The sequence below is a fragment of the Echinops telfairi genome, unplaced genomic scaffold (assembly GCF_000313985.2).
Source record: "Echinops telfairi isolate 266 unplaced genomic scaffold, ASM31398v2 ScPeMD7_2;HRSCAF=8, whole genome shotgun sequence".
NCBI lineage: Eukaryota > Metazoa > Chordata > Mammalia > Afrosoricida > Tenrecidae > Echinops > Echinops telfairi.
Window position 1 is genome coordinate 59,177,833 of NW_022103898.1, and position 15,581 is coordinate 59,193,413.

Below are 15,581 nucleotides of genomic sequence, written 5' to 3' on the forward strand. Positions count from 1 at the left end.
CCCACTATCATGATCCCAATTCTACCTTACAAATCTGGCTAGACCAGAGGATGTACACTGGTACGGATAGGAACTGGAAACACAGGGAATCCAGAGTGGATGATCCCTTTAGGACCAGTGGTGAGAGGAGGGGTGATACTGGGAGGGTGTAGGGAGGGTGGGGTTGTAAGGAGGAACTGATTACAAGGATCTACATATAACCTCCTCCCTGGGGGTCAGACAACAGAAAAGTGGGTGAAGGAGATGCTGGACAGTGTAAAATATGACAAAGTAATAATTCATAAATTATCAAGGTCTCATGAAGCAGGGAGTGAGGAAGGAGGAGAAAAATGAGGAGCCATTGTCAAGAGCTTAAGTGGAGAGCAAATGTTTTGAGAATAATGAGGGCAATGAATGTACAAATGTGCTTTACGCAATTGATGTATGTATGGATTGTCATAAGAGTTGAATGAGCCCCTAATAAAATGATTTTAAAATGATTTTTTTAAAAAGGACATGGGATAATTGTGGGGAGCTATTAGAGAAAAAGTTTGAATGGAAAACTATAGAGAAAAAGGCTAGGCAAGTGGCATCACAGAAATATTTTCCATCACAATAATACACCTCTCACAGGATAACAAGGCTACACTATAAGAATTCCATTGGGAAAACTTACCCCACCCCTTCTGCACACATTTTGCCTCTTCAGAAGTCTTTTTGTTCCTAAAACTAAACGAACATTTTTAAGGCATTTGATTTAAGTACCTGGAGGATGCAAAACTGCTTGATGTGCTCTAAATGAAAGAGCACGGCCTCCTTTAGGGGAGGGGTGCTGTCAAGCGTGGTGGCGTCAGTTCGGGGTTACAGTGACCCTATATACAAGGAGCCCTGGTGCCATGGTGGTTAGGAGTTGGGCTGGGACATAAAACGTAAGCCACTAAGGCGGGGAAAGATAAGACTTTCTACTCCCATTAAGAATTTCTGTCTAGGAAAACCAAAGGGACAGTTCTGCCCTACCCTACAGGGTCCCTAAGAGTCCCATCGACTTGATGACTGGTTGAGTGAATGTGATTTAAAGCAGACCCTACTCACAACAGAATGAAACACCTAAAGATTCTGCACCGTTACCACAATTCTTATGTTTGAGTTCTTGCAGCTGCCACGGTGTCAACCCAGCTTAGTGGGGATCTTCTCCTTCACCAGTGACCCTCTCCTTTTCCAACCACGATGTCCTTTTCCAAGGAATGGTCCCTCCTGCTATAATATGACCAATGTGTGTGAGATGAAGCTACAGCCTCACTTGCACAGAGCACTTTGGCTGTACTTCTTCAAAGATTGGTTCATTATTCTGCAGTCCGTGCATATTTTTCTTCGCCAACATCGTGATTCAAATACGTTAATTCTCTGTTCTTCCTCATTGTCCAGTTTTCACATGTATATGAAGGGACTGAAAATGCCGACGCTTGACTCGGGTGCACCTGAGTCTTCAGTCAACTGACATCGCTGCTCCTTATCACAGATAATCCCACATGATCTACCCTGTGACTTCTTGATTGAGGGGTCCCAGAGTGTTCACAGTGAATCCAAGGAAAAAGAAATTCTTGACAACTGCAATCTCCTCTGTTTACTATGACGTTGTCTTTTGGTCCACACTGTGAGGATTGTTTTCTTTACATTGAAGGGAAGGAGTAGCAAGAGAGAGATCACCTTCAGAAATGTAGAGACTGAGCTGGAGTATATTTTGTGAAAACAATAGCTTCACAACTTGATATTTTCATTTAGTAAACTTTTCTATGAATTCGTAGCAGTACTTTTTATGTACTTTCATATATTCACCCACATGTAACCTGTAGCGCCATGCAGACTGGGCGTATCCTTTCATAAGAACGTTTTTTCTCTGTGCTGGAAAACACTTCATTTCCTACCTTCGTGCTCAGGAGGCCTGTGACTCATGGCCAGTGTCCTGGGTACAGCTCCAGGGGTGTCTGTGATGAGTTCACTTCTGCTGCTCTCTGAACGGTCCTTGGGGAAAAACTCAGAAGCATTGAAAAATGTACCATGACTACTGCTTATGAGCCATGATTATATATACATTTTATAGTCTTGTTGTTATTGAAAACTGTTCTTGAAATCCAGGAGAACTGGCAGTCTGTCGAATGCAGAAAACCTGTTAAAAAGCAATCTGAAATGCATTTCAGGTGAAATCACTTTTACCAACGTGCAGATCATTTCATTTATTTTAAAGGCATATAATTAGAAAGGGAACTGGGTTAGTATTTCTTTCTCTTTTTTACAATATGGAACAAATATATGCCTCTTTTTTCTAACACTGGTAAGTCTATACTTCAGAAAAAATTCATGTCAGAAAAGAGAGCTGTTTTTTTTTTTTAATGGGCCTCTGTGGTATATTTTCAGAATTTTGAAAATGGGTTCTCAAGTTTAAAGCAGAAGCGTAATAACAAAGGCGAGGTGTTATTTATCTTGGCCTTATCTGAACGTGTCACAGAATTAAGACAGTGATGAATTATACATTACTGTACAGAATTTTATTGTCAGAGGCAAAATTCAAATTTGTTCTGCTTAAAATACAGAAGACAAATTTTCTCATTTAAAAAATCCATTTCGTTGCTGCTTGGTTAGAATGGAATAAAATTTTCATATTGAATACATATTGATTCAATTTTTACTGAATAATTTTAAAGGCATACCATAGAAAATATTTATCTGGTAAACTAACATAACATCTTTTTTTTATTTAGTAAATGCTTTAGTAGCTTGTATTACTGAAAAGATCATTCCTTTTTCCTTCCCAAATTCTAAAATATTAGAAAGGAAAACAAGTACTCTCTTTTGGCATATTTAAGTACATATATTCATTTGGGGAAACAGTTGTAGGAAAATAAAATTTACGATTAAAGAAATTCAAGTTCATTATTAGTAGTCCATATAATCTTTGTAAAAGTATCTGATGGATTCAAACGTATCCAGAAAGCTAATTATGAAAGCCCAAATGTGAAATTTCCCTACAAGCTTCAAATAACAGTGCAAAACCTTGAACTGTGATTTAGCTGTTCAGTCTTAATCTATTTTCAAAGAATATCAAAAGGGAATGAAATACAGCAAGAAGAGAATGGCAAATATAGTCACTTATGGAACCGGACAAGAAGCACTTAAAGTGTGAGATTGGTATTATACAATATTTTAGAAGGTAGGACACAACATTTGAGAAGAACGCCATTTGAAAAATGTTTCATGCTTGAGAAATGACAGATAATAAACCTACTTTAAATGAAATTGAATAACAATGAATTAATAATAAATGTTCTCACTCAGTAGGTCATAAACTATATGAAGCTGGGAACAGACTTATATACAAGAGCAAGCATAATTCTGTGACCCCTGTAGGGGTAAAGAGTTTTACTACAGAATGAATAATGTAGAAAATAAATGCACTTCATATTCAAGATAGATGATCCTAACTTCACTGTAATATTTGCTACAGAAATATTTCTTTCTTTCATTTACCTACCCAACAATAAAAATGTGAGAGATTAATAGCAAGTTGACCTGTACAGTCAGGTCAAATCAGTTATCTTGGACTGTCTATACACACAGCAGTCCCAGTAAAAATGTAACTTCAAATGAATTAAGCAGCTCTGGTTCCAAGCAGAAGAGATAAATAATTCTGTGATTGTTCTAAAGTAAAAGGAAAGTTGTGATTAAACTAATAGGTCTCTTCCACCTGCAGAAGTGGAGGTTTAACCCTCTCTCTGCTCTCCACTGGTGAAGAATTTTGCAAGCATCCTCCCTTTTCACTTATTTTGAGGCAGCTCATTGGTCAGAGTATCTGTTAATTACCTGTGGTGGGTTAAAAGCCACTACTCAACACATTAATAGTATAAAACAATTTGATGGAAATGTTCATGGGATGAAACCTCGTTAAGAAATCAGTGGTAAAGTGGAATGCACCAATGAGCACATCTTCCAAAGAAGCCAATCGCATAGAGAGCGTGAGAAAATAGCAATTCAGTTCATAAAGATCTCTCTATGTGGACAATCACTGCTTCCATGCCCCTCGAGAGGCCGACTCAACCACGCTGCACTACACAGTCTGCTGTTTGCTGGGTTTTGCCTCCCAGCTGATTACATAAACTAGAAATGATAGTGGAGCAATTCTTAGTCTGTTTCCTCACCAATAAAATGGACTGAATAACATTTCTAAGTAGTATTAAATAATATTTCAAAAATGTCTAGCATTTAATAGACATGAAATGTCTGCTTTTCTCCCTTTCCCTATAGTAAAATCCATTTAAGATTACATAATGTAAAAACTCTAATGAACACAAACTGAACGATTATTATGTTTTCTTCATCAGCATATTAGGAAACAGACTTAAAATAAAACAAACCTCTGCTGACAAGTTGATTCCAGCTCATAAACTCATATGACATATAGGACCGAGTAGAACTGCTCCATAGGGTTTACAGGACAGTACATCTTTACAGAATCCAGACTTTCTGAATGTAAATCACCAATGTTTTAGTTAGCAGCACGTGCTTCAACAAATACGGTGCCAGGGAAAAGACAATCATTTTCAAAATATTGTCCTTAAAGTTGAAGTATTCAAAATGAAAGACCTCACAGTCAATGCTTACAAAATCTAGCCAAAATACTCCTACCTACCTTAAGTTCATTGATTTCTTCTGCAATTATTTATTTTATATCTATTAGGTGAAAGGCACTATATTTTGCTAAAAATAGATACATAAGCTACCTGAGGATGATGTAAATATAAACTTTAATGATTAAACTTCCCCCCTAAAATTGATCACAAGGAAAAGTGTAGTTCAAATAAAGAAATAAAAGATAATTGAAAAATAGTTACTTATGACATATGGCTAATAGACATCACTCTACATATTGTATGTTTATGTTCAAAACAGTTAAGAAAGAAAAGGTATACAGTGTATTAAACAAATGTTAGTAAAATGTTTGATACTTGCTTGTATGATTACATACCTCAGGATAAGAATTCTATATAAATTCTGTATTTTAATATGAAGTATCATGTATCAATTAATTATGAGAATGCAATAATTTAAAAGATGAATCAAACTAAGATCAGATTTGTAAAATAGGACCAGCTTATAAAGAATCTTACTTAAAAATGAAGTACATATAATTACACATATAGTATAGTGTATTTAAAAATAAGTGAATGTTTTCACCAACTTTTTTTTAATATTTAAAATACTTAAACGTTTCTCCGTATTGAAACCTTCAACTAAAGTTTCATAGTATAAATATTTAAATAAAAGTGACTCGAGTACACTTTTGTTGAGCTTGCCCTGAATCAACTACATATTAAACAAATTCTTTCCTTATCAAAGCAATTAAATGGGTTACTCTTACATAATTAAAATTTAGAATTCTATGTCTTTCATGAAAATGTTTTTTATTGAACTTCACATTTAGTAATTTAAACAAATAAACTATTTCCAGGGACAAGTAAGATTGACCATAATTAAAAGGAAGTACGATTAACTAAAGATTAACATTTTGTGAATATACAAATAGCATTTAAAAACTGTTTTAAAATAATTTTTCTTAAGTAGGCTAAACATTCTTCCTGAAACTTACTGATAAAACTAAATTGCTCAAACAGTTCTTTTTCCCTCAAAGATAAATTCAAATCCAATTTATATTCCAATTATTTCAGTTTGAGCTATATGGTTTTACTATACTTCTAAAAATATTACATATTTCCTTAAAATACAAATGCTATGAAATAAAAGCATGGAAATTATGCTGAAGTGCAATAAAAGCTTTGAGAACTGGTGTACAGGAGAATTGTGAAACTTTATCCACGCCTAAAGATGATTTACTTCCCCCTCATGGCATACAATTATTTCTCACGCTGCCTTATCTTTCTGATTCGGTGTTTCTTCTTATGCTTCCTATGTCAGGATGTGAATTTCTTCTGCTTTATGCATCTCTGTCTTCCTTGTCCTGGCAACGTAGTTTCTGGAATAAAATTTGATCAATAAATGTTTGCTTAAACTGAATTCTGTCAATATATAACTTGCATCATCAAATGGTAACAATTCAGCTATGTCTCTGATCAAGGAAAAATAAATGTGCAGCATTATCTTCTTATTTTATGTGCTGTTACTATCTCTTTAGGAGGTAAAGTGGAGTTACAGAGACAAATAGTTGAATTACTTGATCTTTTCTATCATCTTAAAAGATCCCCTTGAAATGATGGCAGACGTCTGAAGCAAGGCCTGGGGCGCATGTGACATAAGCAGTTTGTAATTTGTTACTAACCCAAAGCTCCCTGGCTTGTCTGTCAGTTTGTTGAACTGTGGGGGCTTACGTATTGCTGTGATGCTGAAAGCTATGTCACAGGTGTTTTACAGACTTGCAGGGTCATTCAAGGTGAACAGGCTTTAGTGTAGCTTCCACATTAAGAACAGACCTTGAAGAAGGAATAACCTGGGCACTTCAGAGCAAGTAGTCACCACAAGAAAATCAATGGATAGCATCAAAACTAAAATCTGAAAATTGTCAGCTACTGAAACTCTAAGGAATAGAAGCAAAGCATCGTCAGAGATGGTGCCAGAAAATGAGTTCCTCAGGTTGAAAAACCAAACTGCCATCAAGCCACCTTCGACCTAGTGACACAGTAGGACAGGGTAGATCTTCCCCAGCACGTTTCCAAGACTAGAACTGTTTACAGGAGTAGAAAGCCCATCTTTCTGCCCTCAGGTCAGAAGGCACTCAACATATGGTTGCGGAAGAACTGCCTTCTCAGAGTCGTCAGGCATACTCATGCTGACCCTAATGCTGTGCATGGCCTCAAGCCTGCTGATGCGGCATGACTCAAAATGAGAACAAGGAGCTGCAAACGTCAACAGATCATTAGAACGTGGACGGTATAAAGTATGATTTGGAAAACTGCAAGACATCAACAATGAAATAGAATACATAAAGATAGATATTTTAGGTGTTAGTGAGCTGACATGGAACTGTATTTATCACTTTTAACAAGAAAATCATCTGGCTTACAATGCCCGGAAGGCCACAACCAAGAGGGAGCACTTTCATTCATAAAGGACCCTTAGATCTATCTTGAAGTACAACGCTGTGTGTGAGAGGATGATGTTTGTCTACAGCCAAGGAAATACAATCACTGCAACTATTTCGGCACTAGCCACCAAAGCTAATGATGTGCAAATTAATGAGTCTATCAATGTCTTCAGTCTCAAATGAATCAACATGTAATCAAGACGCAAGGAAAATTATTGACAGTATAATGCAAAAGTTGGAAACCAAAAGAAGGGAATAGTACAAGGAAAATATGATCTTGACCAAAGAAAGAAAACCAGAGGATACAGGATAGAATTTTGCAAGACCAATGACTTCGTTGTAATTATCTTTTTTCAAAAACACAATGAGCAACTATACAGGTGGACTTCTGAAGATAAAATGCATAGAAATCAAATGGAGTATATCTGTGGGAAGATATGATGGGCAAGGCCACTACTAGCAGCTAAAATCAACCAGGCGCCACCTGTAGAAGACAGAATCACTGGCAAATATGTAAATTAAGGTTGAAGTTAAAGAAAATTAAAATAAGCCTAGGAGAGCCAAAATAAGACCTGCGCATATCCCACCTCAATTTCAAGAACATCTCAAGAGCAGATTGATACATTGAACTCTAATGACAGAAAACTTGTGACCTGTGAAAGAACATCAAGAACATCATTTACAAGAAAGCAAAATATCACTAAAAAGAAAAGATCAAGGTGGCTGTAGCAGAGATCTTGAAATTTGCTTTTAATCATAAAGTAGCTAAGGCAAATAGAAGAAATGAAGTCAAAGTGCTGATCAGAAATTTTCAAAAGGCAACTTGAGTAGACAAAATAATATTATGATGAAGTATGTGAAGATCTATTGTTAGAAAACCAAGAAACGAAGAACATGCTCAGCATATCCTAAGGAACTCAGACAAATTTAAGCCCCCAGTGGCAATACTGAAAGATTCTATGGGGAAAATATTGAATGAAACAAGAATTATACAAAAAAGATCGTAAGAATACACACAGTACCAAAAAGATTTAGTCAACATGCCACCATTTCAAGAGGTAGCATATGATCAAGAACCAATGGTAATGAAAGAAGAAATCCAAGCTACCCTGAAAGCATTAGTCAAAAAAGGGCTCCAGGAATTGACAGAATAGCAAATGCAATGTTTCAACAAGCAAATGACGCACTGGAAATACTCCCTCGTCTCTACCAAGAAATTTGGAAGACAGCTACTTAGCCAACTGACTTGAAGAAATCCCAATGTGTCCCCATTCCAAAGAAAGGTGATCCAACAAAATGCTCAAATTGGGAACAACATCACTGATATAACATGCAAGTCAAATTTTGTTGAATATCATATGATTGTGCGGTACATTGACAGGCAACTACCGGAAGTTTAGTCCAGTTTCAGAAGAGGATATGGTACAAGGGATATCATTGCTAATGATAGATGAATCTTGACTGGAAGTAGAGAATACCAGAAAGATGTTTATTTGTTTTTCAGTGCTTATGCAAAGACATTTGACTGGGGATCATAATAAACTATGGATAGCCTTGAGAAGAATGGGAATTCCAGAGCACTTCATTTTGCTCAGGAAGAATTTGTATCTGGATCAAGAGGCAATTGTGTGAAGACACAAAGGGAATACTACATGGCGAAAAGTCAGAAAGGGTGTGTATCAGGGTTGCTGTCATTCAATCTGTATGCAGAGCAAATACTCAGAGTAGCTGGATTGTAAGAAAAAGAACTTGGCATCAGGTTTGGAGGAAGACTTATTAACAACTTGCAATATGCAGAAGATATAACCTTGCTGGCTGAAAGTGAGGAGGATTTGGAGCATACAGGTGAAGATCAAGGATACAGCTTTATGTATGGATTGCAACTAAATGTAAAGAAGACCCAAATCCTCACAACTGTACCAACCGGTAAAAATATGATAAATGGAAAAGAGATTGAAGTTGCCAAGGATTTCATCTTGCTTGGATCCACAATCAACGCTCATGGAAACAGCAGCCAAGAGGTGAAACGATGGACTGCATTGAGAAGCAAGGCTGCTACTTTGAGGACAAAGGTGCTCCTGACTCATGCTGTGGTGTTTTTCTATTGCCCCAGATGCATGGGAAAGTTGGACATTGAATAAGGACGACTGAAAAAATGATGCAATGGAAATACAGGTCATTCTGAGTTGGTCTCATCTGATGAGTTGGTCTCATCTGATGGCAGTGTGTTTGGCTTGGTTGGTGAAGAATACTGAAAGGACTAGGGACGGCTGCAAGATCAGTTTTGTCCTGGAAGAAGTACAGCCAGAGTGCTCCTTGGAGGAAAAGATGTTGGGACTTTGTCCCCGGTACTTTGGCCGTATTGCCATGAGACACCGGTTTCTGGAGAAGGACATCATATTTGATAACGTGGGAAGACAGTGAAGAAAAAGGCCCTTGATGAGGTGGACTGACAGTCGGTGAAAACGGGGCTCAAGCATGAGACTCCTTGTGAGGTGGCACGGGACCAGGCACTGTTTTGTTCGGCTGTACCCCGGGCTCTGGGAAGCAGAACAGACTGGAAGTCACCCAGGAACAAGCACTCAAACCAATTGCTGGTTCAGAGCCACATCGTTGCTGGTTCTGTGCCAAATAAAGAGCTGTTGAACTGCTGCTCTCCAGAATGTGGCCCAGGTAACCCTGAGGACCCGTCCTCTCCAACAGCACACGTGGCGGTCAGGAGCCTGAGACCCACTAGATGGCCGCTAATGACCGGATAACACTTCCCTTACTAAATCTAATCTAGTACGATTGTTGCACACAATTGCAGTTTTTCAATTGAGTCTGTGTACCTAACAAGTTTGCCAAATATGTTTACAGAATATTATTCTCACTGATCCTGATGGATACCCATCCTACTGAGAGTCTAACCAGCTGTTAGTAGAGATAGAGCCAATCAACGATATATTTCTGAGAGAAGCAAATCATCAGTACATGAAGGTTTTAATTAAACAATTAAATAGAAGAAAAAAAGAGTTTACAGTATTGAAATCCGTGGATGTTGCAGACAGCTGTACTTATGCTGATCACAGTAAATGCTGGGTTAGAGTTTTACCCAGTTGTTTGACATCATATAAATTAGAAATACAGACTTCAAAAGAAATTATGTATTTATTGTAGATATATTTTATTAGGTATTCTAATGCTGCTTCTTATAGTTGGAAAATATATGCAACGAATGCAATGGGGAGAGAGGAATTTTAAGCATATTTTTGTATTTTAATCCAAAAAGGGTTGTCCTGAGATAATTGCAGTAGTATGTGTAGCCAAAGTAGCAATGATCAAATATTCCAAAGATTGACTTGTTCCTCAGAGTCTCAATATCCTCAGAAGAACATATGGGTCAATTAATTGTATTATTGTGTTTTGTAAGGAATATAATATAATAGCAGATGTAAAAGTCCTTGGAAGATCAAATACAGTATATAAACATATAGCATCATATTAAATACCTTGTAAAATATTAGCTGTAATATACTAAAATTATTTTACCATATAAATCTTAAATACAATATAAATTAAAGGAATTTAAGCACTAAAAAAAAATCCATGTTATTGAAATTCAAGAATAGACCATTATAGATATTTATGTATTTTCAAACCGTCAAAGATCACAAGCCAATTTTAAAAGGAAGAATCACTTTGTGAAAATTGGAAATAAAAACTAAAACATTTTATTTACAAGGTGGCTAGATAAGTTTTCCACTCAGTGTGGTAGCTAATTTAATCCTTTCCAATTGAAACCAAGTTTTGTTGTTATATGAACAAACATATTAAGACAATAAAAAATTTCAGCCTACAGATTGAACACTTTGAAACAAATGGTGATTTCATGCATATTATGTTTGGAAAAGCAAAACAAACAAACAAAAAACAGAAGAAGATAAAACGTCTCTGTAGAAAACAGATTTTTATACCAAGAAATATCATTGGTCATTTTATTATTTTGAAAATATTACTTATTTATATAACTAAAAAACTTTAAATTCTGGTGTAATTATCAACAGTTGAAAGGATAAATTATTGGAAAAATGCATAAAGAATGCCATCTCAGTGTCATTATACCACCTTTCTGTAGGTTAAGTTTATCTGAGGTATTGAACATTGCACATATAGTACGCATAGGGTTTGAAAGTATAGCTGAAACCTGTTGTTCACAGCCACTAAAATAATGAAAATGAGTTAGGGTTATTAACAATGGGGAGGAAAGAGAGGTTTAAAGTTCCTTCTAACTCAAAACTAGAAATGGTGAATTTAATTAAAAAAAAAAACCCCACAAACACAAAGGTGATTTTTTTTTTTTTAGTAAACCAGCCAGAATAAGACACCCCCTTTTAAGTTTTCATCTTCTCTGTTGCATGGATCCAAGGGTGACATAGAACATATTTGGAACCTAGATGGCAATCTAATATTTCTTATTGTTGTAGTTCAGAAGTTATAGTATAAAGAGTTTATAAAATGATATATAGTAAAGGAAACATCACTTTTGATAATGAAGTGATTTTTAAATTTCATAGTACAAATTGTCATGCCTTGTTGACACATCTAAGAATATTTGATTTCATGTGGTTAGAAAAAATGAAATACAGAAAATTTCAATTCTGAGTAACAGGTAGAATGGATAAGATTCAATTTTAGGTAATACATGTGATTTGGACTAACGAATTCCTTCTCTTTTCTGCAAATTTAAATAAATTGGAGATGTCAAAATTATTGTTTCCAGTATCCAGTAATTATTAATTTGAGTATATTTGTTTCATTGATTCATAAAAGTACAGAAGTGCAAGGAGACAGGCAATTATAGACTTATGACATGTACAGTAGTTATGTATTGATATTTTATAATCCAATATTTCAAATATACCCATTTTAGAACATTTAAGGAACATTTAGAGAGTTGGCCTACTGGGTGAGAATACCATTTTGGAAATATTTGTGCTACTTATAACACAGCCATGACAAGGCCTACTCAAAACCCCGCGGTAGAACACACTTGTCAACCCAAGAGAAGCTTACACAACAACACAAAGGAAGTCACTTCTCGTGTCAACACCAGTGGGCACAGCTAGCGTAAAGGTCAAGACCACCACTGGGCTCCCTTCAGGTGCAGCGGCTTGATGGAGAGCCGAGGGAACACCGGCACAAGGGCCGAGACAGAGGAGCAGTTTTCACGCTCCGGGCCCTGGAACGTGAGAGGAGAAAACAAACATGCTGGAAAATAAACACTTTCTGAGCATTGCAAATATAACTTCACAGCATTCTTTTACACGACAGACATTTGGACCCAAATGATGACAGATTTCATATCTCAGATTCAAGGCTGCACCTATTTAGGAGAAGCCGAAGAGTAGTTAGTTTATACATAAAATTTGTTGGAACTTATCTCCATGTAGTAGCGTATACCTATTGTCCAGGAAGTAGACAAAACCCTTAATAATTGAGAAATTAATGAGAACATTTTCAGGAAAGATGGTGCTGAGATAAATGACTTTAAACCTTTTCAAAGTCTGCATATCTTTATAAAAAAGGATAAATATTCTTTGATCAGAAGTAATTCTTTTGCACATGTGAAGTGTACAACATACTATATACATTGGGGGGGTTCCCTATGTACATATACATACGCATACATTATTTGTATGCCTTTTTTAATGTATACACAGCTTTAACTCAAAGAAAATGAGTTATCATTGTCTGACAATCCAAGTGCTGAGATCCGTGACACTGACACCCCAAAATGTTATTTGCATTTATAATTAAGAATACAACTCCCTTTATACTTCCCACTTTAAACTTCCTTCCCTGCAACACTGATTGTCATAGATAATCTTTGTGCTTTTGCATAATGCCCATTCTAGATGTAACATATATTCACATACAACATTGGACATGTTAACTAATCATGCTAGAACACAGGCAGGACCTTACAACCATGCACAAACTATTCTGAATATGTTTTCCAAACTGACGGTGACATTAACATGCATCATTATTTGTATTTGGTCCTGTACAGCCAGGAATGTACAGCTGAAGGAATCATGGCTAGTCTCACTTGCAAAAAAGTCTTTAGAGGAGAATGCCCAATAGGAAAAAATATATAGAATGAAAGAAACAAAAATATTCCCCCAAACAAAAACAAAACAGAATGACAGTAACAACAAAAATGTCCTCCCACACATTAACACTTTGAAACTCTGGCCATTTTTCCCAGGGCACGAAGTCCTCGTTTCACATCATGTAGGTCTTCTGGTAACGTCCCAGTTGAGTGGTGTAAGAGACACATCTCAGTGTCGCAGGGCTTTTCCCAGCCACTGGAAAAGCTCGTCTTGGTACAGCGTTTTCCAGCGCACATTGGTTTCAACAGTTTCCACGGCTCGTGCGAAAGAAGCAGCGGCTTCCCCGTCGTAGTTCTTCATGAAATTCTTCAGCTGGAAATAGAGTTGTTTCAAAGGTAAGCTTGCATGTTTACTTTTAGAACGTTTGTCCAACATATGTGAACAAGAAGCTATTGGGGACACAGTGCCACAATCACTGCAGGTGATGCATGCAATATGTGTGAGCTAACTGGGTAGTAAAGGCAGTATGAAAGCCCAACCCAACCCACTGCCTATCAAGTTGATTCTGACTCACAGTAACCCTGTAGGCCAGGGTCGAAATGCCTCTCTCAGGAGCAGAAATCCTCATCTTTGTGGTATGAGAACAGATGTCAATTAGATGTGATATAATTGCTTCCGGAACGGGGGGAAAAAATAAATCTAAGAAATTAAACAGCTCCAAATCCGACTTTTTGTTTTGTGAATGGATATTAAAAGGGGCACAGTTAACTTATCTTTTCAGAATCTGCTGATGAAATGTGGCAAAAGGTTAGTTCTAATTAGAAAGAATACAAAGGTATAAAAGTCTTACAAACTGAATATAAAAATTAAAGTTACTTTTTGGGTAGATAGCAGTCTCAGGGCTTGGCACTGTCCTGGATGGCAAGGCAAGCGCAGGATATTGGGTGGTGGGGAAATAAGACCGTGTCTGAATGTCTGACGACAGTGCCCTCACCTCAGTTACTGGATTTAGAAAGACAGGAGGAGGCTCATGGTCTCCTTCAGCTAGAGGATGCATTTAATAAAAACACAGTATTGTTAACTGTCTTGTCATAATTTTTATTGATATGATTTTCTATGGAGAATTAACATACTGTGGGATCAGGGATTTAGCTTCCAGATTAAATACTAGCAGTTTTTCTTTCTGTTCCATTTGTTTTAAGAAACTGGCAACCAACCAACAATTGAAATGCTAATAGACAAATGTGAAAAATCAACTGGTAACACAGAAACATTATGAGACGTAATTAGTGAGGGTGTGATTCATCTCATGGTGGGCGCCACATGGAGGATGTGCTAGGGTTTAAAGCAGGGAAATGCAATGCATCAAGATTGGCTCAGGGGACGGGAACAATGGGGAGGGGATTTCAGTGCAGCTAATTATACCTTTCTGAATTAATTTAGAAATTGGTACATGGATAGCTTAGTTTATGACAGAATAATTTTACTTCTATGGTATTGGTGCATTTTCTTAATTGCAAAATTTATTTTCCATTTGTCTACAAAAGCCCTGTAACCTGCAGGATTAGCAATGGGTAATCATATATCAGAAATACACCTGCTTTAAAAGCACAGACGGTATCCAGTTCATAAATGTAAAATATGCAATCTATATAGATCATAAGGAATGATGTCTCCTCTAAAGTTGATTTGATATCTGAGCAAATGTATATATATTAAAGAGAGGAGAAGAAGAGAAGGATTGGTATTCATTATCTCAGGCACTGTATCCAATATTTCAGGCACTGTGTCCCATGTGTATAGGTATAATATGTACACACATTGACATGTCCCCAGGGAAGTTTAATGGAAGTACTTATAATTTAGCTGATTAGCACAATTAATTTTAATTTTTATTTATATATTTACCCTCAGAATCTAGTCTGTCTATATCTTTAAAACAACAACCTATACATTTGATATCTTGAATATATATTTTCACTTATTACAGAAGTATACTTTTACAAAATGGCACTGTTTACATAATGCTTGCCAATTAGAAACACACACACACACACACACACACACACACACACACACAGCAAAACAAGAAACCTCCACTCCTTTAAAAAATTGCTCTGCATTATTACATTTTGGTTTAGGCATTCACGGAATAAGCCAGATAGTGATAAATTACCCCTTGGCAACTTTGACTTTGTGGAGTATCCTCTGGCTTCTTTAAGAGATAGCAAGCAGGTCTGAACACAGGAGGTAAAACTCTATGTTTTCCTCAAAGGCAAACTATGGGTTTGAATATGAATGCGGTATTGACCAAGAACAGTAGGTCAGATTATTCTGGAAGAGAACTTTGAACAGACAAACTGGCTGCTTTCTGGGATTCATTTCTTAAATCACTATTTAAGAGCACTAAACACTGC

At 36.5% G+C, this 15,581-nt stretch overlaps 1 protein-coding gene across 1 annotated transcript in view; it reads right to left on the bottom strand.

Moving 5' to 3' along the window:
- Nucleotides 1-10,759: 10,759 nt before the first annotated feature.
- Nucleotides 10,760-15,581, bottom strand: part of TRHDE (thyrotropin releasing hormone degrading enzyme) — a 528,098-nt gene continuing 523,276 nt past the window's right edge. The window contains exon 18 of the mRNA XM_004700783.2: nucleotides 10,760-13,536. Within this exon, the coding sequence (XP_004700840.1) occupies nucleotides 13,393-13,536 (144 nt within the window). The 3' untranslated portion in view covers nucleotides 10,760-13,392. The remainder of the gene's footprint in view (nucleotides 13,537-15,581) is intronic.